Source organism: Rhincodon typus, chromosome 29 (assembly GCF_021869965.1).
Source record: "Rhincodon typus isolate 14 chromosome 29, sRhiTyp1.1, whole genome shotgun sequence".
NCBI lineage: Eukaryota > Metazoa > Chordata > Chondrichthyes > Orectolobiformes > Rhincodontidae > Rhincodon > Rhincodon typus.
In genome coordinates, this window is record NC_063360.1 from 16,473,159 (window position 1) to 16,489,241 (window position 16,083).

Sequence of the window (16,083 nt, forward strand, 5' to 3'; positions counted from 1 at the left end):
GGCAATCGCCTCGTGGTAATATTGCTGGACTGTTAATCTAGAGACTCAGGTAATGTTCTGGGCATCCAGGTTCGAATCCTGCCATGGCAGCTAGTGGGATTTGAATTCAATAAATACCTGGGATTAAGAATCTCATGATGACCATGAATCAATTGCCGGGGGAAACCCATCTGGTTCATTAATGTCCTTTAGGGAAGGAAACTGCCATCCTTACCTGGTCTGGCCTACATGTGACTCCAGAGCCACAGCAATGTGGTTGACTCTGAACTACTCCCTGGGCAATAAATGCTCTCTAGCCAGCAATGCCCTCATCCTGTGAATGAATAAGGGGGAAAAAATTTTGCTTTAGTTAGGGAAAAAAATGGTAATGGTCAACAGTAAGGTCAGTGTACAAACTGTCCATACAATGTTAAAAATGAACAAACATGGTAAAGGGTTCATAAAACGTGGATGTTATGTGGCTCTCATACTGATCTACAAGACTGGACTTTCTTACCAATACTGGAAGATGTTCTGTCAGATAGTTCAATGAAATGTATTCTTCAAAAGTGTAACTGTAACCCTTTCTGACCTGGCAAGGCCATTAGACATCTTCCAATGTTGATAACTTCCAATGTGTATAGGGCAGTTGAGTTGACACAAGCTGCCCCGACCATCTCCCCCAGGAGCCCACATTCTCCCATCTTCTCACCCAAACAAAATCTCCCTCCACAAGAGGGAGCACTTCATGCAAAGTGTAAAGACAGCAAATCCTTTGTACATAACTGCGGGAAAATACTGTCTCTGTGCATTAGAAAATACAGTGAGGATACCTATCTCTTCAAGCTGCTGCAGTAATTTAAACCTTGCAGCATTATTATCAACTATTCAGCTATTTTCCACATCAAATGGTGCACTCCCAATGAGAACCGTTCACCAGAGTTTCACCAAAATATTCATTTGTGGCTAAATCGGTTAGTTCAGTTGGGCTAGGTGGCTGGTTTGTCTCACAGCGTGGTGCTAGAGTATTGGTTTGGTTCCCACTCTGGCTTGGGCTACTATCAAGGTCCTGCCCTCTCAATTTCTCTGTTACCTGACGTATGGTAATCCTCATGTTAAACAACCACCAGGCATCTATCTCTGATGAGAGTGCAGCCAGCAGGACTACAGCAACTTCACTTTTACCTTAATTCCTGGAAGCAAAGTTTTCACATGATGGGCAAAACATCTTGCTTCAACACGAGACTGACAACTCCCTTCGTGCAATCAAAAATGTGAAATAAATATGAATGAAGTTACAACATATAGCATTTGTGAATCACTCCAGGCATAATGAGGCATTTAGTAATGCTATTTCCATACACCAGGCAACCTTACTATTGATGTGGTCCGTGAAAGTGCATGAAATGCCATCAGATTTATGTCTTTCCTTTGCCTTCAGTGAGAAATACTGCCCTGATGTCAATCCCTACCATCCCCCAATCCCCTGAAAAGAAACACTGAAGCTGGGTTTGTGAAGAGGAAACCACATTCCAGCAATCTGTGACAAACTGTTAGAAATCTAAAGGTTGCACTATCCCATTCCCTTCCTCTCCATTTGTCACCAAATTCTTTTCCTTTCTTTGTCGACTGTGGGTCTGAGATGTGTAAAAGTATATAACAATGCATGAAAGTTGCAAAGCCAAATGACTGATAAATCCACCACACAGGTCTAGATTTTGAATGCTTTTTTTTGGAATACAGGTTTTACATTGAAAATTGATCCTCCACTTAGTGCAGAGAAATATCGAATTTCCAATTAATCAGCCTAGGCTGTTCATTCCAACAAGCAGATATGCCTGGTCTCATGTGTTACGTTGTCAAGTTTCCTACAGAGAATTTACTCAGTTCTAATCTTCCTTAATTACACATATTTTCTTTGAGTTACCACCTCTGTAGTAGGATAGAGATTACTTAGGTTATGAAATAACTTGCTTTTCTTCGATATAAATGCCTGGAAGTCAGGTAACGTCTTTCCGTGGTAGATATTTACAATAGCTATATGAAGTACATTTACTTTCATTATGTTAGGAAGCTGCATACAGGACAGTGGGTGATATGTAATGAGGCTTCCACGTTAGTTCAGAATAGATCAACATTAAAGAGAAATGGTATAACTACTTGGTGGCTTGCCAATAGCTCTATGAACTCCGGTAACATTCACTGTGAATTGATGAGTTGTGAATGAAATTTACCCAATTGAGGAGCTATAGCTTTTCAAGAGGAAGGGAGAGGTGAGAAAAGGAAGAAAAAGGAATTTTGTCCAATTGGATTTTAAAATATGACAAGTTTGCAAAGGCAAGTTTGAGGAAACATAACAACATAAAAATTTCAATGAAGATGTCAAATTTATTGATGTTAATTCACTTTTAACTTACAGAACCAATAAGACCACCTTCACTTCCTCCTAATGTAAGTATTTTTTCAATGTAATAGTTAAATGTTCAAACTCTGTGTTTTGAAATTACACAAATTAACAGAGCCAATGAATCATTGTACTGTTGGCTTTCTAAAAATAATCTTCATTTCATGTCAACTCCTAATTTTTAAAAATACATGCAATAATTATCAACCTCTTTTCATAAATTCTATTATGAATCTTGTTTCAACCATTGTTCCTGATGGAGAAATCTATGACATGCAACTTTCCCTTCATTATGTTGATGATGATCTTGTGTTTATTACTGTTATTTTCTGATACTGACTAAAGTAAATAGGTTTTTCTCATTTTGACTTACTGCTCCAGTTCTGAGCAGGCTACATTTTGCTGTTGCCAATAGACTTTTTTTTAAAGGATTCCTGACTGGAATTTGCTTTAATCGGATTGCGAAGTGTCCCCTGAGATGTTGGAACTGTGTAAGAAGGGCAAAGAACTGAATATCGCCCTTATCAATCATTTCAAACTGTTGTTAATGGCAATGTGGAGACTGAACCAGGAATTGCTAGTCACGATGTTCGATGCCAGATCTAATCAGGGACAGAAAATGAAATTAAAGGAGAAAGTAAAATATTGGATTAAAAGGGAAATTCTTCATTTAACAATACAATCTAGATTTGTAAAAATGAATCTTCAGTGGGAATGATGTTGATTAGCATTAAGACTTATTTGCCTAGAATGAACACATCCTATCTAAATTATCACAAATTTAATAGATTCAGAGTATTATTTATCTTCAGCCTCATGTTCAACTTTCCAGCCATCTCTGTGCTTCATTCCTCAGAAATGAATAGGATAAAAATGGATAAGACAGCCTTAGCATTACAGCTGTACTTGAGACCACAAACTAACTGTGAATAAGGCCACAGGAGGTCATCTAGCCTTTCATAAATAACGTTGATCACTTTACTTAAACTTGATAATATTTGTCTTTCATTTTCAGCGACAAAGTGCAATCAGCCTTGCCTGTAACCCTGATGGATACACACCAGAACCAATTGGAGGTGAGTTTGGAGTAGCTCTGCATTAAGTTGGTTGTAACAGAGATTATGAAGATAAATGGCAGTTAACAAGATTGACAGATCTTTGACTGCTGGTGTCCTTTGTGGTCACACCTAGAAAATTAATAATTAGCAAATGCAGCATTAGGAGTCAGTCTTGCACTTTTTTGGCAAAATGTCAGTTTTGTCGAGTTTCCCGGATGTTTTCTCTCTGCAAGGCCTAGCAAGTTCTCTCATCATAATCAAACCAGCTTGATTAACTCCCTATCCCACGTCACGGCGCTATTCACATCTGATTCTAGCCCCATTCTACCACCTATTGTTCCTGGATCACAGTTGGGAAATGCTACAATTGACCAGCTTCCCAGCTGCCATCTTTATTTTTACACCTGGACAAGTACTGCCAGTTTGGAGCTGGTCTGAAAAATTGCTGACATTTGTCCCAGACATGGCAGAGAGAGGAAAATTGGTGCCTCGCTTTGCAGAGAGGGACCTGTAGATCCTCTTGGATGTGCTGATATAGAGGTGGGATACCCTGATACTCTAAGACCAACAGGCATAACATGAGATCTTGCCAGCCTGGGCTGAGGTTGCTGTTGGGATCAGTGCTATCTTGGATATCTGGAGGAATGCACTGCATTGTAGGAAGAAGGTCCCTCTCCAGTCCTCTCACATAGGTGCCAACATTTCCTCACTGATACATCACACTCACTCTATCTCTGCAACTGCACCCACCTCCTACCAAGGCTCATGCTCCATGACTCTCACTACTACCTGCAACATCTTCACTCACTCTCTTTCACCAACCCCAGACCCCAACAACACTAACCCTGCATATCCTCAGCACTATTTACTCACTTCTTCAACAGGAACAGCTGTGATACACACTTCATATACCTTAATACTTCTCCGAATCTCATTTCAGGACAAAAATAGCTCAAAAGCTTTTGGAGTCAAGACAGACCATAAGACCTTTAGAAATAATAGAAATATTAGGCTGTTCAGCCCCTTGACCCTGTTCTAACATTCAATAGGATCATGGCTGATCATGGTTCCTACTGTCCACTTTCCCGCCCTTTCCCCATCCCATAAATACATACAAGGACTCTGCCCCCACAGCTCTCTGTGACAAAGAGTTCAAAAGACTTAATACTCTCTGAGAGAAGAAATTCCTCCTCCTCTCAGTATTAAATTGTTACCTCTTAATTCTGAGACTATACCCTCTGGTACGAGACTTTCCCATGAGGAGAAACACCCTCTCAACATTTACCCTGTCAAATCCCTTAAGAATCCTATTTGTCTCATTGTGATCACCTCTTATTCTTCTAAATTCCAATGAGTAGAGTCCCAACATGTGGCCTTTGCTCATAGCACAATCCCTCCATACCAGGGATTATCCTTGTGAACCTTCTCTGAACTACATCCAATGAAATGATATCTTTCTTTAAGTAAGGGAATTAATAGGGTGGCACAGTGGCTCAGTGGCTCAGTGGTTAGCACTGCTGCCTCATAGTGCCAGAGATGTGGGTTCAATTCCAGCCTTGGGTCACTGTGTAGAGTTTGCACATTCTCCCTGTGTCTGCATGGGTTTCCACTGGGTGCTCCAGTTTCCTCTTGCAGTTCAGAGGTGTGCAGGCTAGGTGGATTAGCCTGAGAACATGGGAAATATAGGGTAGGGACTTGGGTTTGGGTGGAATGCTCTTTGGATGGTTGGTGCAGACTCAAGAGGCTTGCTTCCACACTGTAGGGATTCTCTGAAAACTGCTCTCAGCACAGTTGCAGGAAGACATCCCTACTCTTATACTCCAACACTCTTGAAATAAGGGCCAACATTCTACTAGTCTTCCTGATAAACTACTGCATCTTTGTGCTAGCTTTCTGTGTTTCATGCACAAGTTCCCCCAAGTCCCTTTGTGTTGCAGTTTTTCCCCATTTGTTTTTGTTCTCCCTTCCAAAATGAACAATTTCACATTTTTCCATCTTATACTTCATTTACTAACTTGTTGCCCACTTACTTAACCTATCAATATGATGGTGGGCTGCCTTACATTTGGCCTCTCATCCGTTACAAGGACAGGATCCTGATTCTGACTGCCCCCAAGTGGCTGACTGACTATGTCCAAGCCCCTGGACTTGTGTCAGAGGCTACCCTTGACTTAATGTGCCAAAACCCCCTTACTGAAGGCTATCTCCCTTGACTCAGTGCATTCGCTTGTCTTCATTAGTCAGTGCGTTCAGTTTAGGAGTTGGGATGTCATGTTACAGCTGTACAGGACATTGGTGAGGCCACTTTTGGAATACCGCATTCAATTCTGGTCTCCCTTCTATAGGAAAGATGTTGTTAAACTTGAAAGGATTGACAAGGATGTTGCCAGGGTTGGAAGGCTTGAGCTATAGGGAGAGGCTGAGTAGGCTGAGGTGTTTTTCCAGGAGCGTCGGAAGCTGAAGGATGACCTTATAGAGGTTTATAAAATCATGAGGCGCATGGATCGTGTGAATAGCCAAGATCTCTTTCCCAGGGTAAGGGAGATAAGAACTAGAGGACATAGGTTTAAGGTGAGAGGTGAAAAGATTTAAAAGGGCATGAGGGGCAAATTTTTCACGTAGAGGGTGGTGCATGTGTGGAATGAGCTGCCAGAGGAAGAGATGGAAGCAGGTACAATTACAACATATGAAACACATCTGGATGGGTATATGAATAGGAAAGGTTTAGAGAGACATGGGCCAAATGCTGCTAAATGGGACTAGATCATCTTAGAATATCTAGTCAGCACAAACGAGTTGGATTGAAGGATCTATTTCCATGCTGTATAAACCTATGACTCTATGATTTGATTGAGGATTGCTGATAACAATGACACGCTTCTGGGTTTGTGTCTATACTACATAGTACAGCAATGCAGCAGTACTGTGGACCTGGTATCTCTGGCTGAGGGGTAAGATACAAAAAAGCAAGGTAAGGCAGGGATGCTAGGAGCTCAGAGTGAGAGTGCACTATGGGAGAGAGAGAAAAACTTGTAGATACAGTGTGGTCCAGTCCATGAACTGGGTGTTTATCCCTAAGTACGCAGTGTCCTTGCTGCGGCATTACAATATTAATTTCCATTGCACCCTGAGGTGCAGCATCGAAGTAGAGAAGCACAATGTAGATGGATCAGTGGTGTGCCATAAGGGCTCTTAAAAGCTGGCACATGTTGGATGCCAGTGTCTGTGGAAATGGGGTGTGGGTAGCTTGTGCCCATTGAGCATGTCCTGAGTTACTATTGCATGGTGATCAACATAGAGGTTCCTCACATCCAGCAGCGAATTGTAGTCACCACGTACTTGGTTGGACTTCCATATCGATAACTTCTGTCATCTAGATTACTCGTGGTGAGCGATAAGATAGAAAGCTGCATATTAGTATCATGAGATCTGCAGTTAATAAAGTTATCAGCCAGCAATAATCTGCCTTAACAGGCAAATCACCACTGCCGAGTGAGAATCACACCTTGACACCCATACCTTTGTTAAAACATGCAGGGGGTTGTTCTCAATATTACGATAAGCCTTGCTAGATTTCTGATGCAATTCAGTCACACTCCTTGTGCTCTCCCATTTTGGTCAGACCCCTATAAGATTCTGTGCTAGCTTTACAGCCTTGGTATTAGAAACTCACCCAGTCGCACAAAAATAATTTTCCGTGTTTCGTGGAAAATGATTTACGCATCTGTGCACATTCATACAGAATTAATTAGAATCTTCATAGAATCCCTACAATGTGGAAACAAGTCATTTGGCCCATCAAGTCCACACCGATCCTTCAAAAAGCATCCTACCCGGACACACCCCATCCCTGTATTTCCCATGGCTAATCCACCGGGACTACATAGCTGTGGACACTACAGAACAATTTAGTATGGCCAATTCACCTAACCTGCATGTCTTTGGACTGTGGGAGGAATCTGAAATACCTAGAAGAAACCCAAGAAGACACACCGAGAATGTGCAAGCTCCACACAGAGAGTCAACTGAGGGTGTATTAAACCCAGTTCCCCGGCACTGTGAGGCAGTAGTGCTAACCACTGAGCCACCGTGCTGCCCCAATTGTCAACCATAATGTATGTTTAAACAATTAAAGATGAAATAATGCAGCAAGGTACTGATATGGTTTATCTTTTTTTTAGAAAATATCTTTTATTTTTGCCAATTATCTCCCTTTCTTTCATCTCCTAGCTGAATTGGTTTTACCTACCCCAAGGGATTGCTTATGGTTTCCACAAGCCTTGTAGTCCTTCTCCAAATTACCATTATATCCTTGAATTGAAATACAAGAGAAACTTATTTAACTCATATTAGTAAGCTGGTTAGTATTTTTAAAGATTACAAGAATTGTTTTTAGATATTTAAAAAGTAAGAGAGAGGCAAGAGTGGACATTGGGGCACTGAAAAATGAGGATGGAAAAGTAATAGTGGGGAACAAAGAAATGACAGTGGAACTGAATAGATACTTTGCATCAGTTTTCACAGTGCTAAACACCAGAAGCATACCAGAACTTCAAGAGAGTGTAGTGCTCATCACGAAGGAGAAGGTACGAGGGAAGCTGAAAGATCTGAGCTGGATAAACCACCCAGACTAAATGGACCGCACCCCAGAGTTCTGAAGGAGATAGCTGAGGAGATTATAAAGGCAATGGTAGTGATCTTTCAGGAACCACTGGAGTCAGGGAAGGTGCCAGAGGACTGCAAAATCGCCAATGTAACTGTCCGTTTAAGAAGAGAGGGAGGCAGAAACTAGGAAATTATAGGCTGGTTAACTTGACCTCAGTCATTAGTAAGATTTTAGTGTCCATTATTAAGGGTAAGGCTGTGGAGTACTATAAATGCATGGTAAAATTGGCTGAGTCAGCACGGCTTCATCCAGGGAGGTCATGCCTGGCAAATCTGTTAGAATTCTTTGAGGAGGTAATGCACAAGTTAGACAAAGGAGAGCCAATGGATGTGATCTATTTGGATTTCCAGAAGGCATTTGATGAGGTGCAGCACAGGAGGCTGCTTGATAACATAAGAACCCATTAGGGCAAGGTACTGGCATGGATAGAGGATTGGCTGACTGGCAGAGGCAGAGAATAGGGATAAAGGAGTCTTTTTCAGTATGGAAGCTGGTGAGTAGTAGACTTCTGCAAGGAACCCATTGGGTTCATGTATTCACATAATACACTAACAATCTGGGCAAAGGGCATTGTTGCTAAATTTTCAGTTGACACAAAGGTAGGTGGAGGGGCAGGGAGTGTTGAGGAAGTAGGGAGGCTGCAGAAGGATTTGGACAGGCCAGGAGAATGGGCAAAGAAGTGGTAGATGGAATACGATGTGGGAAAGTGTGAGGTTATGCACTTTGATAGGAAGAATAGAGCTGTAGGCTATTTGCTAAATGAGGAAAGATTTTGGAAATCTGAAGCACAAAGGTAAACTAAGCTTTCTCTTCAGATTAACGGGCAGGTTCAGTTGACAGTTAGGAAGGCAAATGCAATGTTAGCATTCAATTCAAGAGGCAAATACAAGAGCAGAGATGTAATGCTAAGGCTGTATAAGGTTGTGGTCAGACTGCATTTGGAATATGATGAGCAGTTTTGGGACCCATAGCTAAGGAAGCATGTGTTGGCACTGGAGGGGGGTCTGGTGGAGGTTCACAAGAATGATCCTGTGGATGAAGGGCTTGTCATGTGAGAAGCAGATGTGGACCCTGGGTCTGTACTCAATGGAGTTTAGAAGGTTGAAAGGGAGATCTGACTGTAACTTACAGAATACTTAGAGGCCTGGATAGAGTGGATGTGGAGAAGCTGTTTCCAGTAGTTGGAAAGACTAGGACCTCACTGCATTGCCACAGAGTGAAGGGACGACCCTTTAGAACTGTGATGACAAGGAATTTCTTCAGCCAGAGGGTAGTGAATCTGTGGAACTCATTGTCAAAGAAGGCTGTAGAGGCCAAGGCATTCAGTATGTTAAGACAGACATAGTTAGTTCTTGATTTGTAAGAGGTACAATGGTTATGGGAAGAAGGTGGAAGAAGGGGTTTGAGAAACATATTAGCCATGATTGAATGGTGGAGCAAACTCAATAAGCCGAGTAGCCTAATTCTGCTCCTATGTCTTATGGTCTTATCGTCTAATGGCCTTAACTGAGCCTAATTTTACTCACCTAATACTTATCACCCTTCTAGCTCCATCATAAGATCATGTGTCATTCTTTGAAACTCCATTGAGTGTAGACCCAACCTACTTACCTTTCTTTCATGAGACCAACGTTTCATTCCGGGAATCAGTCTAGCCAATTTTCTGTAGTCTCTCTTCATTTAAATAACATTCTGCTTTTCTATTCTTCTTGCCAAATTGGATAAACTGATATTTTCCCACATTATATTCTATCTGTCACAATTTTGCTCACACACTTAATCTATCCAAATCCCTTTGCAGATGTTTCATATGCTCCTTAAAACTTGCTTTCTAACCCATCTTTATATCATCAGAAAACCTGGTTGCAAAATATTCAAACCCTCAAATCCAAGTCATAATAAACATCATAAATAGTTAAGGCCCAACCTTGATCACTGTGGCACCCTGCTTGTTATGGTTTGTCAACCTGAAAATTATCCATTTATTGTGACTTTCTGATTCCTGTTAGTTGCCCAATCCTTTATTCATGCTAATATATCACAGAAAAATCCATAAATTGTTATCTTCTGCAGTAAACTTAGAATCCCTACAGTGCGAAAACAGGCCCTTCGGCCCAACAAGTCTACACCACCCCTCAGAGCATCCCACCTAGATCTATCCCTCATAACCCACCTAATCTACACTTCCCTGAACAGTATGGGCAATTTCCCATGGCCAAGCCAGCTAACCTGCACATCTTTGGACTGTGGGAGGAAACCGGGGCACCTGGAGGAAATCCACACAGACACAGGGAGAATGTGCAAACTCCACACAGACAGTCACCCAAGGGTGGAATTGAACCCAGGTTCCTGGTGCTGTGAAGCAACAGTGCTAACCACTGAGCCACCGTGCTGCCCTATACTTTTATGTTGCATCATATCAAATGCCTGTTGGAAATCTAAATACATCACATTTACTTGTACTCCTTTATCAACTGTTTTCATTGCATCCTCAAAAAACTCTAATGAGGGCAGCATATTGGCTCAGTGGTTAGCACTGCTGCCTCACAGTGCCAGAGACCCAGCTTCAATTCCACCCTTAGGCAACTGTCTGTGTGGAGTTTAAACATTCTCTTCATGTCTGTGTGGGTTTCCAAAGATGTGCAGGCTAGGTGGATTGGCCATGCTAAGTTGCCCCATAGTGTCCAGGAATGTGTAAGTTAGGTGTGTTAGTCTTGGGAAATGCAAGGTTACAGGGAAAGGGGAGGTGGATGGGTTTGGGTGGGATGTTCTTTGGAGGATTGGTGTGGCCTTGTTTGGTTGAGTGGCCTGTCTCCATGCTGTAGCGATTCTATGAACTTCTTTCTATCATTTGTCAAATACAATTTCCTGATCTCAACCATATTGTCCTTGTCCTGATTGTATTATGATTTTCTAAATGCACTGCTGCTACTTCCTTCGTAAAAGATTCTTGTTTATTTCCCAATGACAGATGATAGGCTAACTGGCATATAGTTTCCTCCTTTCTTGAAGAAAAGTACAACATTTGTGGTTTTACAATTCTGTGGGACCTTCCCTAAAATCTAGGGAATTTCAGAAGATTGGAAGCAATGCATGTCCTATTTCTGTAGCTGGCAAAAAAAATATGTTTAACCCTTTCACTTTTTTGCATTATCAGGGAGCTTGAGGAGCTTTGGTTCCCCATTGTTTCTTTTATTGCAGTCACTTTGCTAGAGTTGACCTGTCAACAGTCAACACCCATATCTTGATTTATTTTGATCATTTGATACTTGACATTTTTGCATTTGTCCTGATGAGTACAACATGAAAATCTTAAGCAACATGTCTTTCTTTTCAGCAATATTCATGTTTTGTACGACCACATTACCATTCAAGTATTTAATCATTCCAAAAACTTTACAGGTACAGGACGACGCATTCTTCCTATGGATGCAGAGTCATATGTAAGCCCCTACAGTGACCCTGAAGAGTTAAAAGACAAGACGTTGTACCTGAAACGAGAATGCTTGCTAATAGATGAAGTGGAGCTAGGATCTGGCAACTTTGGCTGTGTGAAGAAAGGAGTGTATAGGATGAGAAAGTAAGTAATTTAAATATCGAATTTACACATAAAAGCCTTGAGCAGTCGCTTGAGGATTCAGTTATTAAACTTAACAGTGTTGCCATTCACAGCATCTGTTGTGGCCTTCAGGACAGATGGAGTAACCTGCAGAAAACTAAATGATAAATAAACAACATAGAAGCAGACCAAAGTAAATATGATGTAAATTAGGGGAAGAGAAACATTAGAGGAAATGGATGATAATTGGACAGTGGACACTTCAGTGGACTAGGGGAAAATAAAACAGCAAAACTTATTAGAAAGACAAACTGTGGATGTCAATCTAGTTGAAAGAAAGAAAACAGAAGTGATTGACTAAGACAATAAAAGATTTACAATTTTATACACATGTTTTTTTCTTGAGCTAGTTCAATTCCTATTTACTGTTTTTGTCTTTTGTCCAGGAAGCAGATCGATGTCGCTATTAAAGTACTGAAAAATGATAACGAGAAATCATTAAAGGAAGAATTAATGAAAGAGGCAGAATTTATGCAGAAACTGGACAACCCTTATATTGTGCGAATGATTGGAGTGTGCCAAGCAGAAAACCTGATGTTGGTGATGGAGATGGCTTCGGGAGGTCCCCTCAACAAATTTCTGTCTTCCAAAAAGTGAGCATTTGAACAAATAGTATATTCATGGTTTTAAGTACACAGATTCCTCATTGAGACACAACACTTAAGAAAAGACAGCTCACTCAAAGCTGGCAAAAGTTAAAAACCTCCTTCAAGATAAACCATGCAGTTGGAGTTTAATAGGCACAAATAAGCTGCCACAGCTTGTCCACACAGGACACAGTTAGTGTTTTGCCAGACAGGTAAATTTATTGTTGAGGTGGATACTTGTCACTTTGAGTTGATACTGTGGTCACTTGATTGCAGATACCTACAGTCATTGAGTCATAGAGTCATACAGCACAGAAGCAGACCCTTCAGATCAACTTGTTCATGCTAACTAGGTTTCCTAAACTGAACTAGTCCCATTTGTCTGTGTTTGGCCCATATCCCTCTCAACTTTTCCTATTCATATACCTGTTCAAATGTCTTTGAAATGTTGTAATTGTACCCATCTCTACCACTTCCTCTGGCAGCTCGTTCCAAATACGCACTACCCTTTGTGTAAAAAAGTTGCATCTTGGGTCCCTTTTAATTTTTTGCCCTCTGAGCTTAAACCTCTAGTTTTGGATTCCCCTACCCTGAGGAAAAGACCTGGGCTATTCACCTTATCCAAACCCCTCATAATTTTATAAACTCTGTAAGGTCACCCCTCAGCCTCCTACGCTCCAGAAAATAATGTTCCAGCAAGTCCAGCCTCTCTTTATGAGTCAAACTTTCTAGTCTCGGTAACATCCTTGTACATCTTTTTTGCACCCTCTCCAGTTTAGTAACAACGTTCCTATAATAACATCCTTCCTATAGCAGGGCAACCAGAATTGTACACTGTGCATCGTACCTCTGTAGATTGTTTTAGTCACCTGTTCAGATGTGTTGTGACAAACCTGTGGGACTTGAAACTGTGCCTTCTGGCTCAGATAGGAATACTGCTACTGTGCCACAAGAGCCCCAAATACTGTCATTTGTTTGTTTAAGTTAGCTGCATGGCTTGGTAAAAACATCAATGACATGGTGCATAGCAGAGTTTCCAAGTGAGCCATTATTTCAGTCTGGATTTAGTCTCCTGATGCAGAGAAGAGACCATCGTGAGGCCCAAAACGATACATTGGAAGAACTTTAGTTTCAGTAATGTACTGTTGTAAATATATCTTGTTTGAAAATTCAGAACTTCCGCAGGTTTCATAAAAAAATAAAAGCAGCCATTTATAATCAGTCTCAATCATGTCCTCAACACGAGAATTATTTGGCCAATATCCTCCAGTATCAACAAATGACCAGATATTTTGGAAAGGCCCTTTTCATAGAAATGAGCGTTTCTGAGTAGCATTAGTGTCTTAAGTCAAATTTCAAAGTATGTTTGTCACTGACTAGTTAATCAACTTTCAATTCATGTTGTAAAACTTACAAATGAGTCAGTTTCAGTGGTTTTACTGAAAATTAAACCACAAATGATCTGTACAGCTGGCTTGCCCTTTTGTTTAATCAGTTTAGTGCATCTAATCTTTGAGATACTGTCAACCTGTTTGTCTACCCTTAAGTTTCCCAAGCCAGGTCAAATCTTTTTTGTCTGCCAAACTTTTATTGGTGTTTCTGCTTTATTGATTTTCAAATATATTGCAACATCTCCATATTGTTTTTATCAGGTTTCAGTAGTAATGTTGCAATTTAAAATATAAATTTATAATGTTAACACAGTGTGGAGCTGAAGGAACACAGCAGGCCAGGCAGCATCAGAGGAGCATGAAAGCTGATGTTTCAGGTCGGGACCCTTCTTCAGAAATGGGGGAGGGGAAGGGGGTTCTGAAATAAATAGAGAGGAGGGGAGCGTGTGGTGATAGCAGGTAGATAGTGGAGCGGACAGGTGGGAGAGAAGACGGACAGGTCAAGGAGGTGGGGATGAAGCTAGTAAAGGTGAGTGTAGGTAGGAAGTGGGGATGGGGATTGCTCAGTAAGGTGGGAGGAGCGGTTAGGAGGGAGAGGAGACGGACAGGTCAAGGAGGCGGTGATGAGGGAGGGGCTGGTTTTGGGATGAGGTCGGGCGTGGGGAGATTTTGAAGCTAGTAAAGTCCATATTGAGACCATTGGGTTGTAGGCTCCCAAGGTGGAATATGAGGTGCTGTACCTCCAGTTTCCAGGTGGCATCGTTGTGACACTGGAGGAGGCCCAGGATGGACATGTCATCCAGGGAGTGGGAGGGGCAGTTGAAGTGGCTTGCGACTGGGAGGTGTAGTCGTTTGTCGTGAACCGAGCGTAGGTGCTGTACAAACCGGTCTCTGAGCCTCCACATGGTCTCCCCGATGTAGAGGAGGCCACATTGGAACAGTGGATACAATAGACCACATTAGTGGATGTGCAGATGAACATCTGTCTCATGTGGAAGGTTTTTTTTGGGGCCTGGGATGGAGGTGAGAGGGGAGGTGTAGGGGCAGGTATAGCACCTCCTGCGGTTGCAGGGAAAGGTGCCAGGGGTGGTGGGGCTAGTGGGGAGTGTGGAGCGGATGAGGGAGTCGTGGGGAGAATGGTCCCTCCGGAAGGCAGATAAGGGTGGGGAGGGGTCCGTCCTGGGCCTCCCAAAACCAGCCCTTTGATGCTGCCTGGCCTGCTGTGTTCCTCCAGCTCCACATCGTGTTATCTCAGATTCCAGTATCAGCAGTTCTAACTATTTCTGAATTTATTATGTTAGCCTGGTCTATCATGGGCTACATAATGAATACACACATATCAACATTGTCTGTAGCTTAGAAACCCAGAGAAATTGAAATAATTGTCAGGGTAAATTCTGTTATGGAAGGTTATTTTATAATAAAGGATTCTTTTAATATTCCTGCAAATGTTCCATATAGAAGTCTAGTTGTTTTTTTCTTGATTTTACAATGAATATTTTGTTTATAATCTGTTCTCAATATCTTATAACTTGTAAAATAGAGTTGAGAAATAAATATTGTTTAGTCTAAAGTAACTTTCAAGTACCTGCTATTGGCAGAAAATACGTCTAGCAGATTATTTTAAAAGAAGCCTTCCCTAATCTATTTTCTCACCAGAGATCAGGTCAACATAGAAAATGTTGTCGAATTACTCCATCAAGTGTCTATGGGAATGAAATATCTGGAAGAAAATCATTTTGTGCACAGGGATCTTGCTGCCAGAAATGTCCTGCTGGTCAATCAACATTATGCCAAGATTAGTGATTTTGGATTGTCCAAAGCAATAGGCGCTGATGACAGCTACTACAAGGTAAACCTCATGTTAATCCAGTTAAAGTAGTCACTGAGTATCTGGAGCTGAATAACTAGATGTTATTTTGTGGAGTATAATTTAGCAAATTTCACCAGGTGCAATGCAGAGGTCCCTTCATTCTTGTCAGTGTGTATTCAGAAAATAATATGGACCCAAATGTATGAATATTCACAAAAATAAAATGGTTAATCCTGTGGCTATTATATCCTGTTGGCTGAGGATAAACTGATCTATTTGTCCAAAAGTCGCAGAGTCTTTTCTCAATGTCCAGTTAGCTTAAGATAAAGGTTGTTAAGAGTATGAAAGAGATTTTCTAACAATATTCTCTATTTCTGTCTCAGAACTTTTCATTTGTTTAGATTGCAGAGATCCTTGGACACCAGTTGTTTAAATGTTAGCCTGATGATTTGTTCATTTGTTAATACAGTACTGAGCATAGATCCACACAAACTGGGATCATTGGGCTGTAATAAAAGTGAGAACTTGGCCAATTTGTAGCGTCTAATATGACAAGTAACTTGCAT

General features: G+C 41.3%; 1 protein-coding gene across 2 annotated transcripts in view; it reads left to right on the top strand.

The window, feature by feature from the left end:
* LOC109915343 (tyrosine-protein kinase ZAP-70) overlaps nt 1-16,083 on the top strand; it is an 85,211-nt gene that overhangs the window by 58,289 nt on the left and 10,839 nt on the right. For both annotated transcript variants that reach the window (XM_020514953.2, XM_048614149.1), the window contains 5 exons: nt 2,399-2,430; nt 3,399-3,459; nt 11,510-11,687; nt 12,113-12,319; nt 15,364-15,556. In XM_020514953.2, coding sequence (XP_020370542.1) covers nt 2,399-2,430; nt 3,399-3,459; nt 11,510-11,687; nt 12,113-12,319; nt 15,364-15,556 — 671 coding nt within the window. The remainder of the gene's footprint in view (nt 1-2,398; nt 2,431-3,398; nt 3,460-11,509; nt 11,688-12,112; nt 12,320-15,363; nt 15,557-16,083) is intronic.